The sequence below is a fragment of the Dromiciops gliroides genome, chromosome 4, assembly GCF_019393635.1.
Source record: "Dromiciops gliroides isolate mDroGli1 chromosome 4, mDroGli1.pri, whole genome shotgun sequence".
NCBI lineage: Eukaryota > Metazoa > Chordata > Mammalia > Microbiotheria > Microbiotheriidae > Dromiciops > Dromiciops gliroides.
In genome coordinates this window covers 447,093,634-447,118,818 of record NC_057864.1, presented here as the reverse complement: position 1 = coordinate 447,118,818, position 25,185 = coordinate 447,093,634, and the positions used below count along the sequence as shown (strand labels likewise).

General features: G+C 38.1%; 1 protein-coding gene across 1 annotated transcript in view; it reads left to right on the top strand.

Annotated features, from left to right (window-relative positions):
* SPAG17 (sperm associated antigen 17) overlaps nucleotides 1–25,185 on the top strand; it is a 265,493-nt gene that overhangs the window by 144,061 nt on the left and 96,247 nt on the right. The window contains exons 16-22 of the mRNA XM_044004478.1: nucleotides 722–780; nucleotides 3,168–3,281; nucleotides 9,867–10,021; nucleotides 11,708–11,874; nucleotides 14,272–14,357; nucleotides 18,121–18,363; nucleotides 24,600–24,711. Coding sequence (XP_043860413.1) covers nucleotides 722–780; nucleotides 3,168–3,281; nucleotides 9,867–10,021; nucleotides 11,708–11,874; nucleotides 14,272–14,357; nucleotides 18,121–18,363; nucleotides 24,600–24,711 — 936 coding nt within the window. The remainder of the gene's footprint in view (nucleotides 1–721; nucleotides 781–3,167; nucleotides 3,282–9,866; nucleotides 10,022–11,707; nucleotides 11,875–14,271; nucleotides 14,358–18,120; nucleotides 18,364–24,599; nucleotides 24,712–25,185) is intronic.

Below are 25,185 nucleotides of genomic sequence, written 5' to 3'. Positions count from 1 at the left end.
GAGGAATAAATTAATTTGACTACTAAATCAAGCTGGTAGAAATTCAGAGATGTCACATTCACTATTGATTTCCATTCAACCACAGAAAAGACTTGTGTTTTACATAGGAGTAGTCACAGATGTTGGTAGCCACTGATCATACCTCAGCTTTCAGCCATACTGCAAGGGAGTCACTTCCCAGCTGGATGTGGCTATATGGCCACAGGTATTCAATTTCTTTCCATTCTGCTTCCTGCCTTGTGAATGTGTGTGTGTGTGTGTGCGTGCATGTGTGCACATTTGTGGGTTTCCTACTTGAACTGATGCCTCAGAAACTGTTCCAGGTGAACTAGGTCTTATCTTTCATATTCCAGGAGAGTGGAATTCCTTTCAGGGATATCTGTGTATCTCTGTGGGGCTGAAGGGTTTAGCGGATCAATTTACCAAGTATCTGTGGCCACTGACAAGAGCCAACCCTAGGCTAATAGAGTTGATTCATATCTGAGAGTGTGTTGTGAGGCCCTACATGTGTGCTATCAGTAGAAGAAACAACTGGAGACAACATGGCACCCTCGCACAAGCACATCAAGCGCATTGATATAGGAATAAGACATATTTTGTGAGCTGTCTTTTTAGCACAGAAACATTAATTACATAATCTATAGAAAAGAACTGTGTTAACCAATACCAGCACAGAGCTGACCCTGACCACAGCTTGGATACTGATATCTTTGATTTACAGAGCATTCCTTAAATGAAGAGATCAAAGGAGAAAAGGAGGAGGATGATATTCTTGAAAAGGTAAATTGTTTTGGCTGAAAAAAAATGATATGGTATGGAGAATACTCCCTTGATTCATGTGAAGTGAATCTACTCCAAATGGAGGCTAGCATTTCATGATAAATCCTTGTTCTGGGTTAGGGTCAGGGTGGGGAAGGGAGGGGAGGGGAAGGGGGCGGGGAGGAGAGATATTTGATTGACCCTTTATCTTGGTAAATGAAACTAAAAATAATGAATTTTTTTCATCTTATATTTAACATAATTCAGGTTATAATGACTAATTCTTAGAATGAACTAAGAATGAATGATATCAGCTGGGAAGGGAGGGTTGCTTCATTTTTCCCACAAAACTGTGATAGCATGATAAGCCACCCTTCACTTTACTTTTGACTTTTGGCAGCTAGGTAGTGTAGTGGACCGCAGCCAGGAACCTAGAGTCAGGAAAACCCCAGTTCAAACTCAGCCATAAGAAACTTATTGGCTGTATGATACTGAGCAAGTTGCTTAACTTCTGTCTGCCTCTCTTTCCTCATCTGTCAAATGGAGAAGATAATAGCACCTACCTCCCAAGGTGGTTGTGAGGATCAAATGAGATAATATTTACGTAGTCCTTTGCCAAACTTTAAATGAAATATTATTATTATTTTGGAACATGATAATGGAGTCTTTGTGGCAAAAAAAATTAAGAAAACTTGACCAATTTTCTCAAGACCCCATCTTAATTCTATGACATTCAAATCATTATCTTGTGAAGCATCTACTAACAATCAAAGAGAGACAGACCAACCAAAATAGTGATGGGATAGGCAGGGCAGGAATGTTTGAGTGGGCACTCATTTTATAATTGACAGTTTCATTAGTGAATGTTTTTGAGTTATGGTGACTTTTGCTCCCCTACACTACTTTTTCATGTTGTGACTAGCCTTGGAGTCAGGAATGCCTAGATTCAAATTCCATCTTTGATACAAATGAGCAAATCACTTAACTTCACAATATCCCAAACAACTCTCAATGTTCTAGAATACTTAGTGGCTAGTCCACAGTGGTAAAGGGAGGTTTTGGTTTTTTTTCAATAGGAACTCTTTATACCAATGAAATACTTAAAGGTCTAGACCAAAACAAAGTGTCATCTCCTAAGTACAGGGACTTGGGTAAGCAATACTCGATGAACAAAGTGCTCCTGGATGTGAATATTATAGAAAATTAGTGTACCAGCAGAAATAAAGGCTATGAGAAACTGAGAGAAGGGCTGGACCAATGAACCAATGCAGAATGAAGTAAAAAGAACCTATCATGTGATGACAGTGGTGTAAACCAAAACAAAACCATAAAAACAGAGTCAAACTGCCATTTTTATGACTAATATTGACCTTGGAGAAGAAATGTGGAAATGTGTTACCTCCCCTTTAGTTTGGAGAGATGGCAAACATTTTATCTAACTGTTTTTTCTTTGTCATTTATTTTATTTAACTTTTTTGTCATTTAATGGTTTCTCTTTCTTTGAGAAGAAATGTGGAAATGTGCTACCCTCCTTTCTGTGGAGAAATGACTGACTTATTTACTTTGTTTGTTGATTTTATTTAACTTTCATATCACTGACTAGGTAGGTAAGGGTGGCAGGTGGGTAGAGTGTGGTATATCTAGAAATAATTTTGATATGGAAAACAAAAGGCATCGACAAAATGTTCATTTTTTTTAAATTGCCCCCCCCAATGAGAAATCATTCTCTCTCATTTGTAAAGGCAGCAAGGGAAATGAACTGAGAAACCTGTATAAAACACATCCAAGGTGGTAATAGTCCAAATGGGAGAATATTAATGCCAAAGAACTGGGTTTTATCTTTTGAGCTAGGAAAGGAAATGGCAAAACATTCCAGTATCTTTGTGAAGCAAACCCCAAATGGGATCATGAAGAGTAGACACGACTGAAACAACCAAAAAACAACAAAATTCCTTTGTGTTGCCATTCTGGATTGTTTGGCCATATTCAGCACAGTTTCTGTCGTAATAGGAAGGGTTAATTTTTGCTAGTGGAAGGCCCATGTCCCCCTCTAGACAGTGTGGCTTGGCATCTTCACAAACACCTGCTTGCCATACAGCCATGTCCGACTAAAGCTGGCTCGAAGTGAGTTCAGAAAACCTGCCTGTAATTGCTTACAGGACTCTGAAGAGTATAACCTAACAATAAAAATATTTAGATTATGTTGCCCATAAAAAAAGTCAAAGGCTCAGTCTCTCTGGCAATATTCCTCCTAAAATGTTGCCATATGGATTTATACATATGCAGATCTACACAATTAGGCTGAGTGCACATGATATTTTAGCGGGTCAGTCAAACCCCAGACTATTCCATTGAGTCTAAAGCAATTTAATGCTGAAATTCTGGTTTTGTTCCGGTAATTTTTTAAGAAACCAAAGAAGATCGTCATAGAAGCAGATTTGGAAGACATAAAAAAGACTCAACAGCGCTCTTTGACGGAGTGGAGTTTTATTGAACATTTTAAACCGCAAGTCCTCCTGCAGGTATTTATAAGCTGCGATTCTCCAGGAGACAGTCAGATAGGTCTGGTGGGAGGAAGGCTCAGAGGATGAATAGTGTGAGACAGAACGGTTCATTTCTAGGTCACCAGTACAAATCCAGTTCAGATCAACAGTGGCCAAAGCATCCGTAGGCAAAACTACATTTATATCTAGTTCTGCCGCAGAAGGCATATCTGACCTGATTGCACATTCACAGGGAAAACCATTATTTATTTCTTTATTTTCTTTTTTTACTGTTCCAAAATGTGTGAAACATATTTTTCAAAGAGAAGTTGTTGTTTTGAGACTTAGGGGAAGTTTTGCTATAGCTAGCAATATTTGTCCCTGGGTCACAAAACGTGCCTGGGACTAGTGGCCCTTTCAGCTTCAGGAAGCCAAAGGGGCTTCTCCCATACCAGCAGAGACTCTTGGACATTGAAAGGCCATGGCTGGAGAGGCAAAACCAGAAAGGGGAAAGGAGCAGGATGGGCCTAAGCTGGGCAGAAGCTCTGTGACCACTGAGGGAAGGAGACACCCATCTGGTAGATTCTTATTTTAACTAATTATTCTTGACTTAACTTTAATTATTGACAACTAATTATTTTAACAAATTGTTCTTGACAACTTTATTATTTAACTTTAGTCTTAACTAATTGTTCTTATTTTAACCAATTATTCTTGAGTTAACTTTATTAAACTTTATTCTTGACTTAATTATTTTAACTATTTTTTTTACTTAACTTTGACTATTATTTAACTTTAATCTTGACTAATTATTCTTATTTTAACTAATTATTCTTGATAAGCTGGTCCTATCAGGTCAGTTGCTGCTTTGGCACTAAAAGTGCCTCCTTTCTAAATTTTGGTGCTTTGAGGGAAAAGTCGTAAGTTGTTCTGACCTTGTAGTTATGATTATCAATGACAGAGAATGGGACCAAGAATTAGAATCAAGAATCTGAGTTGCCTTTGTTTTTTAAATCCTGGACATGGGGCAGCTAGGTGGCGCAGTGGATAGAGCACCAGCCCTGGATTCAGGAGGACCTGAATTCAAATCCAGCCTCAGACACTTCACACTTACTAGCTGTGTGACCCTGGGCAAGTCACTTAACTCTCATTGCCAATAAATAAATGATAGATAGATAGATAGATAGATAGATAGATAGATAGATAGATAGATAGATAGATAGATAGATAGATAATTAAATAAATTCTGGACACGTTGCTAACTAGTTATCTATATAACCTTAAAAAAGTCACTTTCCCTCTGGTTGCCTTCATTTTCTCATTGGTAAAATGAAGTGGTTGACAACATGATTTCTAAGGTCCCTTCCATCTCTGATGTCATGTGATCCTTTTTAATAAGAGAGGAAGTAGGCATGAACAATAAACAAGTTTTCAGGTAGTAGAGATATTATGCGTTCTGATCCTGCCTGATTCACATATACTTCATCAACTAGTCCAATTTAACCCCAAATTTCACCACACTTTAAATAATGTGCTTTCTGATATAATTTGCTTAGTTACCCTCCATGCAAATAAAATGAATAATGGTACCAAATAACATGAAACAAAAGCTATTTCTGTGTGGCTTTTAGATTTATTTTTAGCAATTACAAATAAATATCAGTGGGATGGATATGCTAAAGATTCACAATGCCCCCAAATTCTTTGTTGGTTTAGATGCAAAAGAAAAGTTTCATTCACCACAGAAATAAAATTGTCAGAAAATCAAGCTATGGATTCATCCGCTTTTAGCATAATAGGAACTACAATTGATGTCTGGGGAGTCGAACACCCCTATCACAATACCAGCAACAACTATTAAGTTTATTGTTGATATCATTATGTTTACATAGCACTGTGCTGGGGATATTACCAAGTTTATCTAAGAGATAGTACCTACCCTAATGGAGTTTAAAGTTCAGAATATCTGTATACTCCCTTTGACCTTCATTTCTTTCTTCTGGCTGGGTGGTCTATAGCTCACTCTTACATCTTTTATATCATGTTCTCCATCATGTCTGAGTAGGGAACCAGATTTATATATTTCCATATAGGTTTATAGCATTAACCTACAGTGATAGATTACCCTTTCTATATATATATATATATATATGATCCATTACTTCAAAACAAAGTATGCCCTTCTGTTGCCTTACTCCATTTTTGTGTCCCATCCTATAACATCTCAGCAACACCTACAAGCTCACATTTACCTCACTGGATGAAGTTATCAAATTCAACTTGTTCTTAATAAACATTTTTCTTATTGGTTTATAGATATCCGAGGTAGAGTAGAATTATAACTTCTACTTCCCTTCTCAGATATTTTCTCCCAGAAAAAAAAAAGAAAGAAAGAAAATCTTTCTATATCATACTTTTTGCATCTGTTTATCAGGAAATTTTTCTGCTCCCCCCCCCATTATAACTCTAAAGCCCTCTTTTATCAGATCTCCAGATCCCCCAGGAAATACTTTCTTCTAGTTATCATTAGATGCAGTCTGAATGTTAAGTTCAGAAAGCCAAATCCTGCTCTCTGACACCATCTTCTTAGCCAGCTGTTCACTTCCAATATCCTCCTTTTTCTTCTAAAGTCCCCACCTTCAGTTGGAAGTAGTGATGAAAACACCACCTGTGCCTCCAAGTAATTCAGTTTCCTGTCCAGAACTTTGTAATCTCTAGAGATCGTTTCCAGATTTTTTTTCTGGCTATATCAGTCATCCCCACATAAATCACCAGGAATTGGTAGTGGTCATCAGCTTTGACAAGGTTCAGGAGGCTTTCCATCACACATCTTGGATGGGTGCCAGGGAAGGAGACGGCACAGTAACCCAATTGGCCAAATTGGGTGGACATCCATTTACTTTCACACTCTACAGTAAAGAGTTATTGACCACCACAATGGAGTTCTTATTTTGCAGTGGTTGGATTGCATTTCTACCTGGCTGATAGCACCTGGGAATCCTACAGATCATTCCACAGATTGAGAGAGGCAGCTTCTTTCTTAGAAGTCACAGATCCATACTCTCTTCTCCCCTTTGCTTTCTTTGTCTCATTTTTATACTCTCTGTCTTCATGGTTGGGGTCTGATTTAGATGCTATTTGGCCCCTTCAGGGTTTTATCCATCTTGATTTTATTCTTGAATCACATTTCCTTTCTGTTAAGGAGTTTTTCATCCTCTCTGTGATTAGTAGGGAGCCTGGTTTACATTTATGTAAATATTGAACACAATATATAATAGATATAATTAAGTGACCTGCCCAAAGTTATCTGCATGCATATGTAGTCAATGTGTATATATATGTGTATATATATATATTGCAAATTTTAAAGTTCTATATGAAAGCTAGCTATCATTACTGTTGTTATTATTTTTGTTGTTATTAAACCCCTCTAAGACCATGGCTTGCAGAGTAGATATATATATACACACACATATATCATATGTACTTATACAACATACATTATACATACATATATCTAAAATATTACATGCACATATTAATATAATCTATTAGTGTGTATATGGGTATAATTATATGTATTGTATATGTGCATACATTTGTACACACAAATGTATATGTGTTGTGTATGTATGTGTTGGATAAGACCTGGGAGGTCATTACTTTATAGAATACCTGGGAGGTAACGCCCTCTACTAATGCAGATCAGTACCTACTCTGCAAGCCATGGTCTTAGAGGGGTTTAATAACAACAAAAATAATAACAACAGTAATGATAGCTAGCTTTCATATAGAACTTTAAAATTTGCAAAGTGCTTTGCAAATCTAATCTCATTTTATCCTCAGAACAACCCTAGGACCTAGGTTCTATTATTTTCACCATTTTGCAACTGAGAAAAGCACAAAGATTAAGTAACTTTCCCAGGGTCAAACAACTAAACTGAGGCAAGATTTGAACTGATGCCCTCATGATCTCAAGTCCAACTCTATCCACCACACCGCCTACCTAACTGTTATTATATAAAGGAAGGAGTATCGACTCTAGATTCAGAAGCTCTAGGAAAAAGTTCTACCTTTCACATTGATTTGTGTGACCTTAGGCAAGTCATTTAACTTTCCTGGGCCCTCAGTTTCCTTGTTTGTCCAATAAAAGGTTGGACTGGATGATTTGTGAGGTTCCCTTTGGCTCTAGGGAAATCATGCTGTCATCTGAGGCATTGAGAGACTAAGTCCCTGTTCAACCTTTATGTGTCAAATATCAGAGTTGGACCTAGGTCTTCCTGACTCCAATGCCAACTCTCTAATGACCCTGCTATGCTGCCTTTCCTACACTTAACATGCAAATTATATGTTCATTGTCTCCAGGACAAAACACAAACAACTCATGGCTTCAAGGTCACTGGAGGGGCAAAGGATCCTAGGATTTAGAACTAGAAGGGACCAAAGAGATCTAGTAGGAGAATCACAGAATCAGAACGGGCAGGGGGAAGGGAAGAACTCCAGAATACATCTAATCCACCTTGTACATGAACAGGAAACCCCTCTACCATATCCCCAGCTAATGCTCTTCCATTTCCTTCTTAAAGCCCTCCATTGGAAGGCTCCCAAGGTAGCCCATTCTCCTGAAAGACAGTTCTCATTGATCAGGATCTTTCTGCCTTTCTTCTTTGCCTTTCTTTGGCTTCCAACAAACCTGTTGTGTTCTCCAGGTCCAACCAGAATAAATCTACTACCTTTTCTACACTACAGAAGAAGGCTGTCATCCCTACTAAGTCTTCTCCTAGTTGCCTAGAGGCAGCTAGGTGGTACAGTGGATAGTGTGCTGGTCCTGAAGTCAGGAAGACATGAGTTCAAAATCTGACCTCAGACACACTGGCTGTGTGACTCTGGGCAATTCACTTAATCTCTCTATTTGCCTCAGTTTCCTCATCTGTAATATGGAGATGATTATAGCATCTGCCTCCCAGGGTTGTGAGGATTAAGTGACATGATATTTGGAAAGCACTTAGCATAATGTATGGCACATTTTAGGTATGTAATAAATGCTTGTATTCTTCCTTCTCATGTTCAGGCAAAAAATCCTAGTTGTTTTTCCAACTAATTCTTACAAGGCATGGTTGTCAGTCACATCATCACCCTAGTAATCTTACTGGATCTGGTCCAGCTTGTCAATGACCTTCCTAAAACAAAGTGCTCAGGACAATGTTCTGATGAGGGCAGAAAATAAAATAGGACTAATATATCCCTCATTCTGAACACAATGCTGCTCATAATGTACCCTAAAATCTCCTCTACTCTTTAACCTCGTGTCACACTGGTGACTCATATCAAGCCCAGAGGTGGCCAAAAATCCCTCAAATATTTTTCACATGAACTGCTTCCAAATTGAGAGTTTTGAATTTATATTCCAACATACCAGTGTGTCTGTGATCTTATCAATATCCCATCTATGCCTGCCCAACCTGTGATACTCTTTTCCATATCCTCCCACAAAAATCACTCAAGTTGGCACACACCCACAAATTGGAGAATTTCCTCATATTCTCCTCCCATGTCACATATAACGATGGAGCACATAAGTTATCTCATGATATAATCAGTCTTTTTTTTTTTCTGGTCATGTGTTTCTCTGTCATCCTTTGCCCTTCGTGTGGCCCTATTAAATAAGCCATTGGAATTAGCGGATTGTTCTAGTCTATTGAGATCTGTTTAGATTCCGACTCTACTATCCAATGCCCTAGCTACCCCCTCGTGTTCTATACCATATGCATATTTGATAAGTGTGCCAATTATGCCTCCATTGAACTCACTGATAAAAATTCTGAACAGCAGAGTGCCTAGGGCAGATCCTCGGGCACTTCACTGATCTCCCTCCAGGTTACATATGTACATTCATGACCACTCTCTGGATCCTCTGTCATCCAACCAGTTGGAAATCTACCTGTTGTCTTTTAAACCATCTATTCTACACCTCTCAATTTACACATGAGCAGTCTGAAGACCAAAGAGATTAAATGATTTAGCCACAGTCAGATAAGAAAGGTCGTAGCAGAGCAAGGATGCAAACATAAATCCTCTATATTCTTTCCTCTAAAGCAGACTGCCTTCTCTTACCAATGTAAAAATAATAATAATAATAATCTTAGCTTCTTTTTTCAACTCTGAAAAGGCAACTCAAGCCATCCATCCTGAAAGCAATCTGCCTATCTGTTGCCTGTTTGTGGGGCATCCCTGAATTCCTGTGATCCCATCTCAAACACCGTCCTTCTGCCACCTCAGACTTAGGAGCAAATATTACATAATTGACTTTGATTATCCTCTCCCTGACCTTCTTTCTCTTTTCTAACTTACCCAGGTGTGGGGGATCAATAAACATATGAGCCTGCTTGTGACTATTAAAATGATCACTGCCTCTATTCTCTGCTCTCTGCCAAGATGTCTCCTTGGAGACTTCTTCCTTTCAGTGTCTGTTCCACTAACTTCTGTGAACAGCTGCCTCTTCTGATGCCCTTCTTCTGGCCTTGGCCAAAAACAGTCTACTTGTCTATTCTCATTGCTCCTACTCTGAAATATCCCCCGCATAAGAATTTTAAAATACAGCTACTCATTTATTTTTATTTGCAGGTTCTTCAAGAGGCAAGCCAGGAGTTTAGATGCATTGATTCCTATTATCATACCCAAGACAACTCTTTGCTTTTAGTTTTTCACAATCCTATGAATATACAACGACTAAGTTCTGAAAAATGGGAAATTGCTCTCCATTCTAATGTTGGATTCAGGTGATTGTTTATTTGCTTGTTTGTTTTTTTCCTTAACCTGAAATAAGCAGTTGAACTCCAAGGAAACTCCTTTCCAGGACTGAGTACAGTCCCTGGAATGTAGTAAGCAACTAATAAGTGTCTGTTGGTGGCCTGACTAACTCACCATTTTTGGAACTGCTTTTAAATTAAATTAGCAACAAAAAAAAAATCAAAAAACAAAAGAACAAAAATAAATAAATAAATAAAATTGGCTTGTTTAGACCCCAGTAGATTGAAGACTTGGGGAATGATGAAGGAATAAAGAAAATTCTATATTTTGATATTTAATTTTTAATGTTTTCATTTATTTAAAAAAATACAAAACAAGAATAAAAAAAGAAGATTTCCATGTACACAGCAGAACATAAAGAGAACATTCAATAAAAAACCATAAATTTCCATTTCAGACTGTTTACTTTAAAAATAAACAACTATGTAATATAAGTGATGTGGAAATATGTTTAACATGATTATATCATATAACATATCAGATTGCTTGCTGGTTTTGGGAGGGGGAAAGGAAAGGAGAAAGAGAAAAATTTGGAACTTAGAATCTTACAAAAATGAATGTTGAAGACTATATTTACATATAATTGGGAAAAATAGAATACTATTAAGTGGAAAAAGAGGAGAAAAACTATAGAATAAATACTACACATTGTTTTCAAAGCTATCCAGCTTTTCTGTGCTTCCTTCTAAGTTTTTTTATGTTCTTTGCTGTGTGCTTTTTATTTTTTCTCCCTCCTTTCCTACCCCTCCCTAAAGAAGGCTACAGTTAAACATAATATATGTATGTATATATAAACACATATAGATTTATATACAGATACATGTACATATAACATACTTGTGTGTGTATATGTGTGTATGAACATACTATACATACTTCTATTTGTCAGTTCTTTCTCTGGAGGTAGAGAGCATCTTCCTTCATAGGTCCAAGTCTTTCCATGGTTTCCTTTTTTTCCCCCATTGTTTTTTTAAATCAACCAGGTCATCATATAACATATTTTGATGTTTCTATAGCTTCAAATAGAATTCAAGAGAACTTGAGTGAAAGGCAAAAACATCTGCTTAGTACTAGCCAGATGTTGACCTCTAACATTCAATGACCTTTTGTTCCCCAGTTGCCCTGTATTCATTGTGCCTTAAACTCAAGGGCATTACTAAAGGGCCTTTGGTTAGTTCTCCTTGAAAACTGGGAGATATTTTATCATTTTTTGTAAAAGATCTGTCCTCAGGGGATAGAGTTTTGGCACTAGAGTCAAAGGATCTTGTCTCAAATCCCACTTCTGATGCTAAGTATTCGAAAGACTTGTGTGACCTTGACAAAGTTACTGACCTCTGAGTTTCCTTCCCATTCTTGATCTGTGGTCATATGACTTTCCATAATCCTATGGCATATAGATTAAAAGATATTAGAGAAATGTTAAATGGAAAAAAAACACATTTGCCTGCTCAACAATGTTAAGTATTAAATGTTCTACCTTTTGATATTTAAAGCCTTTCACACCAAGGAGGCGATTCCTAGGAGGTCAAACTTGACTCTGGACATTGGGATCTATGGTTCAATTTGCTTGTTATCTCTCCTTGGTACATTTGTATACAGATATCTGAGAAAATAATTTTTATTGCTAACTACTTTCTTGATTGTTTTTCCCCCAGAAACTATTTGGAACTTGTAGCTGACTCTATTCAGGAATGGACCATACAGGAAGAAGCAATATATCAGGAAAAGAAAATGGCTGAGGAAATAGCTCTTGCTTTGGCAAAAGTAGAAGAAGCCACATCTCCTACAAAATCTTCCACTACTTCTCCAAAAAAATCTAAAAGTAGGTATTGATTTCCATTTTAACAAAACCTGAATTTTCAGGCATTTGTCTCTTTTTGTTCTGTGAGTATTCCCTGTTTGATATGGTTTCCAGGCATGATATAATAATGTAACTCCTCTGTTTGGCATTTAAATCTCTGTACAATCTTATTCCAACCAGCTTTCCAAAACTTATTTCAAATTATTTCCTTTAATGACCTCCACAATCCATCCAAACAAGTCTACTTGCTATTCCGTTCACATGATATTCCATCCCTAACCTTTGCATAGGCTGTCTGCCATAACTAAAATGTGTACCACACCTCAATTCCAACTCTTTGCATTAGTAGCTTCATTAAAGCTTCAGTTTAAGTGCTGTCTCCTACCTGAAGACTTTCTTGATTCCCCAAGTGGTCAATGCCCTCTTCCTCCCTTTTGTCTTCCTTCTCTGCCTCAAATTACTTTATATATTCTAGTTGTTTGGTCAAAATATTTCATCCTCCCTCCTATTCACACACACACACACACACACACACACACACACACACTCAAAAGTTCCTTGAAGGCAGAAGTCGATTCACGTTTGTCTTTCTAACCCCAAAACTTAGACCAGTGCCCAGGACATAATAAGTACTAGCTAACTAGAGCTAGATAGACAGACAGATAGAGCACATATTAAGAATTGGAGGAGGCAGGGAATACCATCACTGCATTCAAATATTAAAGGATTATAATACAGAAAAAAAAAGATGAGATGGATTTTGCCTTGCCCCAGAGTACAGAACTAGTACCAATGGGTAGAAACAGCATGAAGGCAGATGACAGCTCAACATAAAGAAAAGCTTCCCTGAAATAGAATGGATTGCTTCAGAAATTCCCATTCATGATATTCAAATGTAGTCTGGCTCTGGATGATCATTTGGTAGAAATTCATGTTTCAAGTGGGTTTACATCAGGGCTTCTTAAACTTTTTTCCACTTGTGACTCCTTTTCACCTGAGAAATTTTTGCATGACCCCAGGTATGTAGGCATATAAAATAGGTATACAAATAAAACATTTGCTGCCAAATTTTTGTGACCCTAACATTCAGTTATGTGACCCCATATGGGGATGTAACCCACAGTTTGGTCTAGATCACCTGTGTGGACCCTTCCAGTTTTAAAAATTTGAGGATTCTGTGGCCTTTGCCTACAAACCACCACCTCCTCCTGACTTTCCTCTTTCTGATAAGGGTACTGCCATTCATTCAGTCACCCATACTTAAAACTTTGGCATTGTCTTGGATTTCTGCCTTTCCTTCAGTCCCCCTCATCTAATCAATTGCCGAGTCCTCTCAATTCTACTTCCATGATATCTCAACTTTCTACTGAGAGAAATTATTATTTCTCTCATTAATAACCAATTATTGAATTAGGACTAAGGTTTTTTTTTTTCCCCTATTTCCTCATTCAGAAATCAGTCCCTGAAGAATAGGGCTAATAATGAGTTTGAATTTAACATTCTCCTCAATCTTGTTCAGACCCCACCTAACTGGGAAAACTCAGATCTGATCAAAAGGTAAAGATATTCTCACTTAAGTTAATTGCTGGATTTGGGCCCATTGTGTTTTAGTCAGACAGGTCTGAATGAAAGTAAATTCTTTTGTCTAGATTGCCCTGGACTGGGATGGTCTTGGAAGAGAAATCTCTTTGTCCAAGACTGAGTGATCAGAGCCACATATTGTTAACCAATTAGAATTGATTTCCACCCTCAGGAACACCTACTCTTCCAAGGACATATAAGTATTGAGTGGGTTCCATAAGGGGGTCTTTGGGTTGTGAGAGACAGCCAAATGGCCATATTTTATTAATTATCCACTAGCAATAACTAATAAAATGAATAATTATCCAGAAACTATGTTTCTCAAACTTTTCATTCATCACACTACCTTTCATTTCATTTCATCTATTTCATGGGTTCAATCCATCTATTGGTCATTACATCTATTTCATAGGTTCAATTGTTATCTCTATAGAGATGACTCCCAAATCTAAATATTTAGCCTCATCTCTCTCCTTAGTTGTCATCTTGCATTACCAAGCAATTGCTTGACTTCTCTGCCTGGAACATCTCAGAATCACTGTGTATAAAATATAACTCATTTAAATTTTCCCCAAACTCTTCCACCTTCCAACTTTTCTATGTCTATTGGAGGCATCATCATCGTTCCAAAGACTTTGGTTTGTAAGTTCAGTGTCAATCCTCCAATCTTCCTTTTGCTCTTGTTAATTGCCAAGTTTTACTGATTTTTCCTCCACAACATCTCTCCTGTGAATTAGTTCCCTCCTTTTCAACTCAAACACCTTTGACGCTTAATTTTTTTCTTTCTTACTTGAAAATAGGACATTGACTTAAGAGTTTAATTCTCCCCATTTATAGATACCAAAGGAAGCAGCAAAACCGTTACTGAGGATGCAGACAAAGAGAAAGACAAGAATATTTTTATCCTAGAAAACTCCCTCAAGGTAATCTGAGAAAGGGAAAATAACACACAGTAATAAGAAGTTCTAGCCCCAAATGAGCTAATGGTTAGGCAACTGTGGTATAATAGGATCCAACTTTTTGGCTAAGACCTTAGAAAATTGATTATTTGTATCATGGGGAAAAATGGGGTATGGGGTTAGGGATAAGGGTTAGGGGTTTGGGATAGGGGTCCTTAGGAATTCCTCTTTAAAGAATTACACCCTCTTGCACACAAAAGCCATTAGAATAAGATGATAGTTTATTTAGAGGAAGGGGAAGGGAAGGGAAACCATGAAAGAAGTCCTTGGACTTCTCATGGGGAGAAGGCATGGCACAGAGTGTGGCTCTGAGATACCAATCTCCTCGAGCAGCAGACTGGCAGGTACTTTTATAGAGGACTGATGGGGGTGACCATCTGACTGTGGAAAGTTCCTTTAGGGAGGAAGGACCATCCCCGACTGGTGGTGGCTGGAGGAGTTGGGTGAGGGGTGGCTGCAGATCTCTCAAGCCATCTCCTCAGAACACAAAGGAAGCAGCCACACCTAATCTTAACTCCCCAGGGTTGAGGGAGACTTAGAATGAAGGGTGGGGGTCCTGAATCTAGCTCAGTCCAATCTGGTTCTATTTATCTATTTAGGTGTGTCTGTCCTTTGGATTAGTTTCTCAAAGAGAAGGTTCTTTGATGTGTCCCAGAGAACTTCTGGGGTGCCCTGGGCCCATAACATTTGCAGGCAAAGCAAATGCTTTTACTTGATAGCTGTGTCCCTCTTTAAAATCATTCCTCCTTAAATTAAAGCACACAGCATTTTTCATAAGTTACAAGGTTGTAATAAGATATTTATAATTTGATTCAGTGATTATTTCTCCAAGGTGTCTTTCTATCCACACAATATAAAAGTTATTAGGGGCAGCTAGATGGTGCAGTGGATAGAGCACCGGGCCCTGGATTCAAGAGTACCTGAGTTCAAATCCGGCCTCAGACACTTAACACTTACTAGCTGTGTGACCCTGGGCAAGTCACTTAACCCCAATTGCCCCTCAAAAAAAAAAACAAAAAGTTATTAACTGTGGTACCTAATGTAAGGACCAAGTCCTATAGAGACTGCTAATAGCTGTTGATGACCTTATTCGGTTTAGCCATTAGCTCAACCCTGGAGATACTCAGTTTGCCTTCCAATAGTAGGAAGGATTGCTGACTAAGCCCTGGAAGGGAATCCCAGGTATTGCAAGAAGAAGTGCCATGCCCTTTCTCAGCCGTCCTCGCCACCATATCATATTATCACTTATTTGTAGCTTGGAAAGAAAAAGTGAAAACCAAGAGGTGGGAGGAAAAGAGAAATGTCTCACTCAAGGTCACACAGGTGGCATGTATCAGAGGCAAGTTCGCACCTTGTTCCTCTGACTACCATATCCACATCTCTTTTCCATTGTGCTATTCTGCTTGCTGTTGGTGTAGTTAGGGCATTTGCAAAAATAGGTTAATTGGTTGAATCTGTGAACAATCTCCGTCTAGGAAACATAAGCTCAACCTCTCTTCTGCACCCCTATTTCATGAAAACTTTTATGTGTGTTGGTGATACATCCATGTCTTCTTGACCCTGTATCAGTAAACAGTAGGTTTTTTGTCATTCAATCTATAAATGCCACCAAAACCCAGGGCTGTCAATGCATGGTATGATATATCAGAGAAGAAACCCAACAAACTCTGAAGGTGGAGGATCCTATAGGTGATATGGGTAAATATGCCTCATACTCAAGCTACACTGAAGCCCTGCCAGACTGATGAACCTTATGAGACCCAGAGCACCTATGACAAAAATCTCTACCTTCCCCCACTTAGAACCATAGGGTTTAAAAACTGAAAGGGAAGGATCTTACAAATCAACTGATTCAACCCATTCATTTTACAGAGAAGGAAACTGAGGCCTGGAGAGCTAGCTGGTGCAGTGGATAGAGCAGTGGGCCTACAGTCAGGAAGACTTGAGTTCAAATCCAGCCTCAGACACTTACTAGCTGTGCAACTTTGAGCAAGACAATTATTACTTTCTGTCTGCCTCAGTTTCCTCATCTGTAAAATGGGGATAATAACAGCACCTACCTTTTAGGATTGTTATGAGAATCAAATGAGATAATAATTGTAAAGCATTTAGCATGGTTCTTGGCACACATAGTAAGCCAAGTAACTGTATAAATGTTAATGATCATTATTTATTAGATAAAGTATCTTAGGCAGCTTTTTGGTACAGTGGATAGAGCACTGGGCTTGGAGTCACTGTGTGACCCTGGATGAGTCACTTTCTCAAATCGGTTTATAAATGCTAGCCATTTATTATTGTTGTTGTTGTTACTGCAATTGTTATTATTAACTTGTCCAGAATCACACTGTGTCAGGGAGATAACTAGAGAGCTGGTCTCCCAACATCTAGGACAGTACTCTATGCTGCTCCTGTAATTTTGAAACCACAGGAAAGTGGCAGGGTTAGGCATTGCTCCTTTTCTCTCCCAAATGGGGAGAAGCAGTCTTCAGCTTTTTCTAATAGTTTCCTGTTAGCCTTTTCTGAGAGGCCCTACATGCAAATGTTTGTTACAAAACACCTCCTCTCGTTGCCCACAGCTGCTCCCCCATAGTTGGCTGCCTTGGCCATGGTAGGCAGGCTGGCATGCTAGTAGTGGTGAACTCTGTAGCTTGCTGGGCATAGGAAGAGCCTAGATTAGTGGGTCCTTAACCTTTCTTGTATCATGGACCCCTTTGTCCGTCTGGTACATACAGCACACAGATTTCTTTTCAGAATGTTTGCTTCTTTGTTTTATTTTATATAATAAGATACATAGGATGACAAAAGAAACCAATTATATTGAAATAGCTATCAAAAAATCATTTTAAACAAATTCACAAACCCCAGAACCTTAGTATGTTTTGTTTTTGTTATTCAGTCATTGCAGTCATGTTTGACTCTTCATCACCCCATTGGAAGTTTTCTTGACAAAGATACTGGAGTCTTTTGCCATTTCCTTTTCCAACTCAATTTTTACAGATCAGGAAACTGAAGCAAACAGGGCCAAGTGACTTTCCTCAAGGTCACCCAGCTAGAAGTGTCTGAGGCCAGATGAGAACTCAGGTCTTCTTGACTCCAGGCCAGCCTCTCTTTCCACTGTGCCATTTAGCTGCCCCTTCCCATATTTTAGTTCTTCCAAATCCATTTACAGTAGTCATCACTCAAATGGATTAAGGGAAATGAACACTATCTTAGGCAACTAAGACCCAAACCAGGGTTAACTCAAAGATATCGTGAAAGCCTAAAAAAAAAAAAGTAAAATGAAATTCATTTGAGTTCACTTTAAGTTCCCCAAATCTTTGCTCATTTGGTAATAAAAACAACAGTGATCAGTTATTACAGCTCCTCAGAATCTAAAAGTCACTGCCACAGGGGGGAAAAAAAAAGGTGATAAAGTAAAAAAGTTGATAATTTCAACAGTATTGTGACAAAGACCAAAGCAGTAGAAACATCCAGAAGCAAATTCAAATGGGCGCTTTTTGCTGAGTTATGAAGAGAACCAGAATTTTGTTAAAAAAAATCTAATAGACCAAACTTAACCAGAATCCAATCTATTTTTTAAAATCAAACGTTCATTTCCTAAGTACCATTTATCCAGTAAAGGTCAATGTTCTCTGAAATCGACCTCAGTTTAACCAACCTAGCACTCACTTGATCCATGTCTTTACTTCTAATGTTTGCATAATTTGCTGTTGTGGTTATCGGACAGGCTTGGAAGGCAGAACAGGACCGGATAGCAGAAGAAGAACGCCTGAAAGAAGAAAAGAAATTAGAGAAAAAACAGAAAGATTCTGCCAAAAAGAAAAAGAAAGCAGAGAAGCCAGAAAAAGAAGATAGCAAGTCTTCCAAGAAGAAATACGGCTCCAAGGAGAAAAATAGAGATGAGGCATCAAAGTCCTCACAGCAGCAAGTAGAACCTTTCCCACCAGCAACTGCTGAGAAAGTTTATCCAGTAAGGCCAGTATTAATACCTACCCAACCCCACGGTCCACTCTACATGGGGAAAAAGTCCCTAGGGTGATATAGCAGACATGACTTCATAAAAGTTTGGGTCTCTTTCTTATGTAATTTGCTTATAGTCACATAGCTAAGACAAATTTCAGAAGCAGGATTGAAAGCCAGGTTTTCTGGGGGCAGCCAGGTGGTGCGGTAGATAAAGCACTGGGCCTGAATACAGGTGGACCTGAGTTCAAATCTGACCTCAGACACTTGACACCTACTAGCTCTCTGACCCTGAGAAAGTCACTTAACCCTCATTGTCCCACCCCCCTTCCCCTCCCCCCAAGAAAGAAAGAAAAGAAAAGAGAAAAAGAAAACTAGGTCTTCTTCAAGTATGATACCCTATAGGATGCCTCAAGCGTCGTGTCCTTCTGTTTTAAGATTAATCAGGCTGTAGTGTCTAAATGGCTTGGAGGGGGAAATGCCTGGAACCAGGAAGAACAATCCAAAGAGTTTTACAATAGTCCAGAAAAAGGTAATGGGGACTCCATTTAAACTACCCCATTAGTAGTGGGAAATTGAAAAGAAGTTACAGATATAAAAAGCATTGGACAGAACATCTATCCTTAAAACCAACAGAAATGATCAAAATATTTGTTGTCAGGGGACAAGAAGAAGGGGGAATGAGTAGTAGGCACTGAAGGGCTCTGCAAGGTCACCAACCTCACTCTCTCCCCCAATGGCATAATATTCCATTGTCAATGCTATGATAGTCCCAGAGTTGGAAAGTAGGAGTAGGAGGCTGGGGCAGGCAGATAGAATATGTAGGCAAGAAGATGGCCAAAGCACGAAATCAAAAATAGCTTCAAGGGCCTAGATAGATATAGAAGGCCATGGAAAGCCCTCCACAGTCAGAATGGCTGATCATTCCCTATGCAGTTCTCCCTGCTGTCTTTCTGTTTTTAATCATTCATTCATTCAATAGCAATGAAAATTGTTTTTACTATACTAACAGAGTACTATATTATTATATTATATTATAATATAATATTGTTTTTGTTGTTGTTTTTAGTTGATTTGTCATGTGGAAGTCTTCTTGACCCATAACTTCATGAGTTATTTTGGGGGAAAGATACTGGAGGGGTTTGCCATTTCCTTCTCCAGATCATTGTAGATGAGAAATCTGAGGCAATCTGGGTTAAGTGACTTGCCCAGGGTTACACAGCTAGTGTCTGAGGCTACATTTCAACTCAGGTTCTCCTGACTCCGGGGTCCAAACTCTATCCACTATGTCAGTTTCCTCATCTGTAAAATCAAGGGTTTGGACCAGATGATCATTAAGGTCTTCTCTAGCCCCAAATCTAAGATCCTTTGATAATGATCCTAAAAGCCAGCCAGCTCTCCTTGTCTGCCTCAACTCTGGGTCATCTTCAGTTTCTATTCCAAGATAGACTTTTGAAAAAATATTTCTTGTTTTTTAGCTTCTACTCCGTCAAAAACATTTGTTTTTCTCTAGTTGTTCCTTTTTTTCCTATTTGGAGAACTATCTTCCTTTTTGAACTATTATCTATCTACTCCAGAACCATTTGGTTTTTCTAGTTCTTGAACCCCTTTTTCACTCAAGTGCCCTCTCCTACTCTCTGCTTTCATAATGTCATTCCTCACTCACAAACTTTTTTGTTGTTTTTTTGTTTTTTGTGAGGCAATTGGGGTTAAGTGACTTGCCCAGGGTCACACTGCTAGTAAGTGTCAAGTGTCTGAGGCCGGATTTGAACTTTTGTTTTTTGTTTTTGTTTTTGTTTTTCACTCACAAATTTTTAATGGCTCCACAGTGCTTGCCTCATACAGTCAAAAATACTTAGCCCTGTATTTAAGGCCCTTCAGGATCTGTCTCTTACAGTCTTTCTGATTTTCTTCCCAATTTCAGGAATAGAATCATAGATTTAGAATTGAAAAGGACCCTTCAGGCCATTGAGTCCAACCAACTTTGATTTTACAAATGGGGAAACTGAGGCACAGAGCTGCCAAATGATTTCCCCATGGTCGCACAGCTAATAAGCAATAGAAATGGAATTTGAACCCTGCTCTACCCAACTCTAAGGGTATCCAGTCACTTTTTCACTATAGCATTCTGCCTCTCCTATTTGAACCTCTCCCTGGGTTTAGCCAAGTTTCCTCAATAAGGTTATGTACAGTAAATGACTTCTGGCCTCATCTCTCAAGGGAGAATACTTACTGTCTCCCAAGTTGCCAGTAACTTTTTAATTGCCCAATCCAATGTTCTTTCCTCAGTCCTCAACCTGCCTGACCATTCTGAAACATTTGACATTGGAATCTTGTGATACTGCTTGCTTCTCTGACCATTCCTTCCTAGTCTCCATAATGGCACTGGACTTAAAGTCAGAAAGACCCGGCGTTCAGTCATGCTTCGCCACTGCACAATGGAAAGAGCTCTGATTTGGAGTCAGAGGACCCAGATTCAAATCATGCCTCTGACATAGATTCCCTTGCATGTGATCTTGGGCAAACCAGTGATTTTTTTTCCCTGGGTTTTGGTTTCTTCATCAGTAAAATGAAGAGTTTAGATTAGATCTAAACTAGATTAGAGAACCTCTGCAGTCTTCTCTCATTTTATTATACTATGACCCTTTTGTGGAAGATTATGCATGTCTTACTACCTAACTGTAGTTGTATCCAAGCCTCGGTCTTGGGTCCTTCTCTTCAATAAAGTAAATAAAATCATAAAAAAATTAAAAAAAATAAAATTAGAGGGTTTGACTAGATAATTTCTAAAGTCCCTTCTTGCTCTAACAGTGATACCTAGCAGGACAGACATAATTGTCAAGACATTCTTTATATTGATCTCCAAATCTACTTCCTACTTCAACCAACTCCATTTAAATTGCTAAAAGAACATTAGCATGCCAAATTCCTCTTCACTGACCATATTCAGAATCTCAATCCAGTGTCGGGCACATGTTTCTAAGTGAAAATTAGTGTAGCATAAGGTAGGACCAGGAAGACTGACTGGATAGAAATCAGTGGCATAGATGGAGCTGAGTCATCAGTGAAGTTTCTAAAGGGTTGGGGGATGTAAAGACCACCTTCCAACCAGTCAGGACATGCATAACTTCTTTCTAACAGTCAATGTGGTTAGATAATTGACAGTTAGAGCATTTCTAATATGAGCCAAGAGAAGAAAATTTGGCACTAAGTCATTTATCTCCTGACAGGTTTCTGAGTTCCAGCGTTGCATTGGACTGTACCCAGACACACATTCAAAACGCTGGCGTGTTGTTTGGAGGTCATTTTGACACTTGCAAAGTGATGATTTATTACAGTACTACTTACCACCATCCAGGAGTAACTGATGAAGTCATTTTAGTCTAAAGCCTGGAAAAGTTCTTTGAGCTCTTTTAGTATCAAAAATGAACTCTTTTTAATACATTTTATTGATGCATTTTAACTTTATATCATAGACATTTCTAACAGAGGAAAAAACCTTTCCCCTTTCAAATATTACCCTTCCTCGAGACAGAGAAACAATTAAGAAAAAAATATTCAGTATAGAGACAATTTCAGACAATGTAAACATCTTCTGTTGCTCTACTGTAAGGAAAGTGGGGGGGGGGAGTAGTGGTGCTTAATTATCTATTCTTTCATATCTTCACTGTTTTTTCCATTGTTCAGAGTTCAACTTCTTTATAATGAACTTTTCAGTGATATTCAATGTAGGTATTGTGTAGAATGTTCTGATTCTGCTGATTTTACTCAGAATTAATTCATGCAAATCTTGCCAAGTTTCTCTAAAAGACTCTTATCTGGAAGTTCCTATAATCATGGTGTCAGAGTCAGAACTAGAAGGGGACCTTGGAGGACATTAAATTCAATTTCTTCACTTCACAGATGAAGAATCTAAATGAATTGCCCAGGGTCACCCGGATAGGAAATGTCTTAGGTGGGATTTGAACCCAGTTCTTTCTGATACCAGTTCTTGCCATATGCGCTCTTCTGTGCTGCCCCTCCTGCATCATAATATTCTGTTGCATTCATATACCATAGTTTGCTCAGTCATTTCTCAACAATGGACACTCACTTTGTTTCCAGTTCTTTGCTATCACAAAGAAGTTTGCTAGTAATATTATGGTAAATATTGGGCTTTTGTTTCTTTGACTTCTGTTAGGTATAAGCCTATTAGTGAAAAAGGTCCAGTCACTTTTCTTTCATAATTCCAAACTGATCTGTGAAGCATTTGGACCTATCTTAGCTCTACCAAAAACAGTTCAATTATAAGCCTATCATCTCAAAGTCCCTCCATTGTTGACTATCACCATTTTTCTCATCTTTGCCAATTTACATGGGGTAGCATGAAATCTGAAAAATGTAATCATTTGAATTTTTGTTATTGTTAGGGATTTGTAGCGTGTCTTTCTATGATCACTTATAGTTTGTGATGCTTATGAAAGCTTAATATCTTTAACCAGAATATTAATGAATGGCAATTAATGTTATTATATTTTTGTGCCAATGTCATATATCTCTGATATTGAACTATAATCAGTGGTATTTGATGCATATTTTACCACTCTGCAATTTATTTTCTCATTCTATCTTCATATATTTTATTCATGCAAAAGAAGGGGGGTTTGAGTTTGCATAGTCAAAATGTTTATTTTATGATCTCTACTATCCCGTTTGTTTAAAAAATATTCCCCTAGGGGCAGCTAGGTGGTACAGTGGATAAAGCACTGGCCCTGGATTCAGGAGGATCTGAGTTCAAATCCAACCTCAGACACTTGACACTTACTAGGCTGTGTGACTCTGGGCAAGTGACTTAACCCTTGTGATGTTTAAAATCTAAATTGTGGTCGCCTTAAATTAGAAGCTTTAGCACCAGTCCTTGGGCATTAAACATTTATTAAAGCATACAGATATTCCCATGGAGTTCAGAAAGTTAAGAAAAAAGCCTATTTAGCCTAGAGTTCCAGCCTGGTCTGGTTCTTCCTCAAGTCCTCTGCCACAAGCCTGCTTCAATCACGAACTCTCCCACAAGCTGATTGTGGAAGCTTTTTATAGGTCTGGAACAGAGGCGGTCCTTACACACTACTTCAAGCTGATTGGTTGGCATCATCCAAATCCATTGGCTTTGAAGGTGTTCTCAAGTTGAGTTCACAGTCTAACTTCTGAGAACAATACCTTCTTAAGGGCTAGCCAGGTGTGATTACAATCCAGTTAACTTGAAGTAGGCTTAATCATCAGTCAATCACTCTCACTTGATTCAATCAGTATAGATTAATCTCCAGGTGGATCTTTGAGTATCTGCTAAATCCCATTATTTCATCACACCCTCATGACCCCCCCCCCAAAAAAAAAATTCCCCTAGCAATAAATAGGAAAGATATATGAGCTCATTCCATGCCAATTTTTTTTTATAATTTAACTTTTTGTTTTTGGGTCATATATTCATTTGGAGCTGATGGAGATATATAGTATAAGAAACTGGCTTGGAGCAGCTAGGTTGCACAGTGGATAGAGCACCGGCCCTGGATTCAGGAGGACCTGAGTTCAAATTTGGGCTCAGACACTTAACACTAGCTGTGTGACCCTGGGCAAGTCACTTAACCCCAGTTGCCTCACAAAAAAAAAAAAAAGAAAGAAAGAAAAGAAAGTGGCTTAGACAATTTATTCCAAATAACCTTTTTACCCCAATCAGTAGTGATGGAAAAAAGAGTTCTCTCCCTACTAATTTCTATTCTTAGATTTATGAAACACTAGAATTCTACTTTTAATTGCTTTTTTCTTGTTTATCTAAAGTATTCTACTAATCTGCTTTGCTTGATAGTTTTAAATGACTTCTACTTTATAATATGGTTTGAAATCTGATAGCACTAAATTCTCTTCATATTTTTTCTCATTTTTTCCTTGAAAATTTAGACCTTTTGTTCCTCTAAATTTTCTTGATCTGCCTAGATCTATAAAGTACTCAGTTAATTTGATTGACACTAAGTCTGTAAATAATTTTGGTTAGTGTTATCATTTATTATTATATGGGCAGTAAATTGATTTCTAATTATTTCTCTCCCTTTATTTCCGAGGTCGAACTTAAATTTCTATGATTCTGATTACCTATGAATTATTTAAAGAAGATTTTATGTAACAAATCTAAAAATACTTTAATTGGTCAGTATTTTCACTCATTTTCTGTCCATTGCATTCCTACACATGCAGGCTAATGTTTTCTTTTCCTAGTTTCAAGGATACAACATGGGAGAGAATCCAACCCAAGTCTCCGGGACAAATTATTTTTTGTACCCTTCAGATGGAGGGCAGATTGAAGTGGAAAAGATAGTATTTGGAAAAGGTACATTATGAAGACAATTGACTATTAGATTTAGAGGTGTGAAATCGATTTGGATAACCCCATGACAATGAGACTATTGTTTTCCATGCTACTCCGATGAGGTCTTGAGTCATGTTTAACTTTCATATACATAGGACTCTATTTACATCCCACTCTTATGTCTTAGAACAGAATAATAACCTAGATTCTTCAAGTCATGTAGTGACCATATGGCTCTTTTGAGTAATAGTAAGTGGTAATGTTACTTTTAAGTCATAGAACTGTGAAGACCCTTGAAACAGATCTTGTGCATTATGTTGACTCTTCGAGTCGACAGGCTGTCTAAAAAGATTTCCAGGGAAGGTATAATGCATTAAGCTATCAAACTAATTCATATTGTAATGCAGAATGCTTCTACCAGACAGAGAGATCATCTTTCTGAGGTAATGGAAGTTTTGATGAGGAGAAAAGGAATTTTTATTTTGAAATATGAAG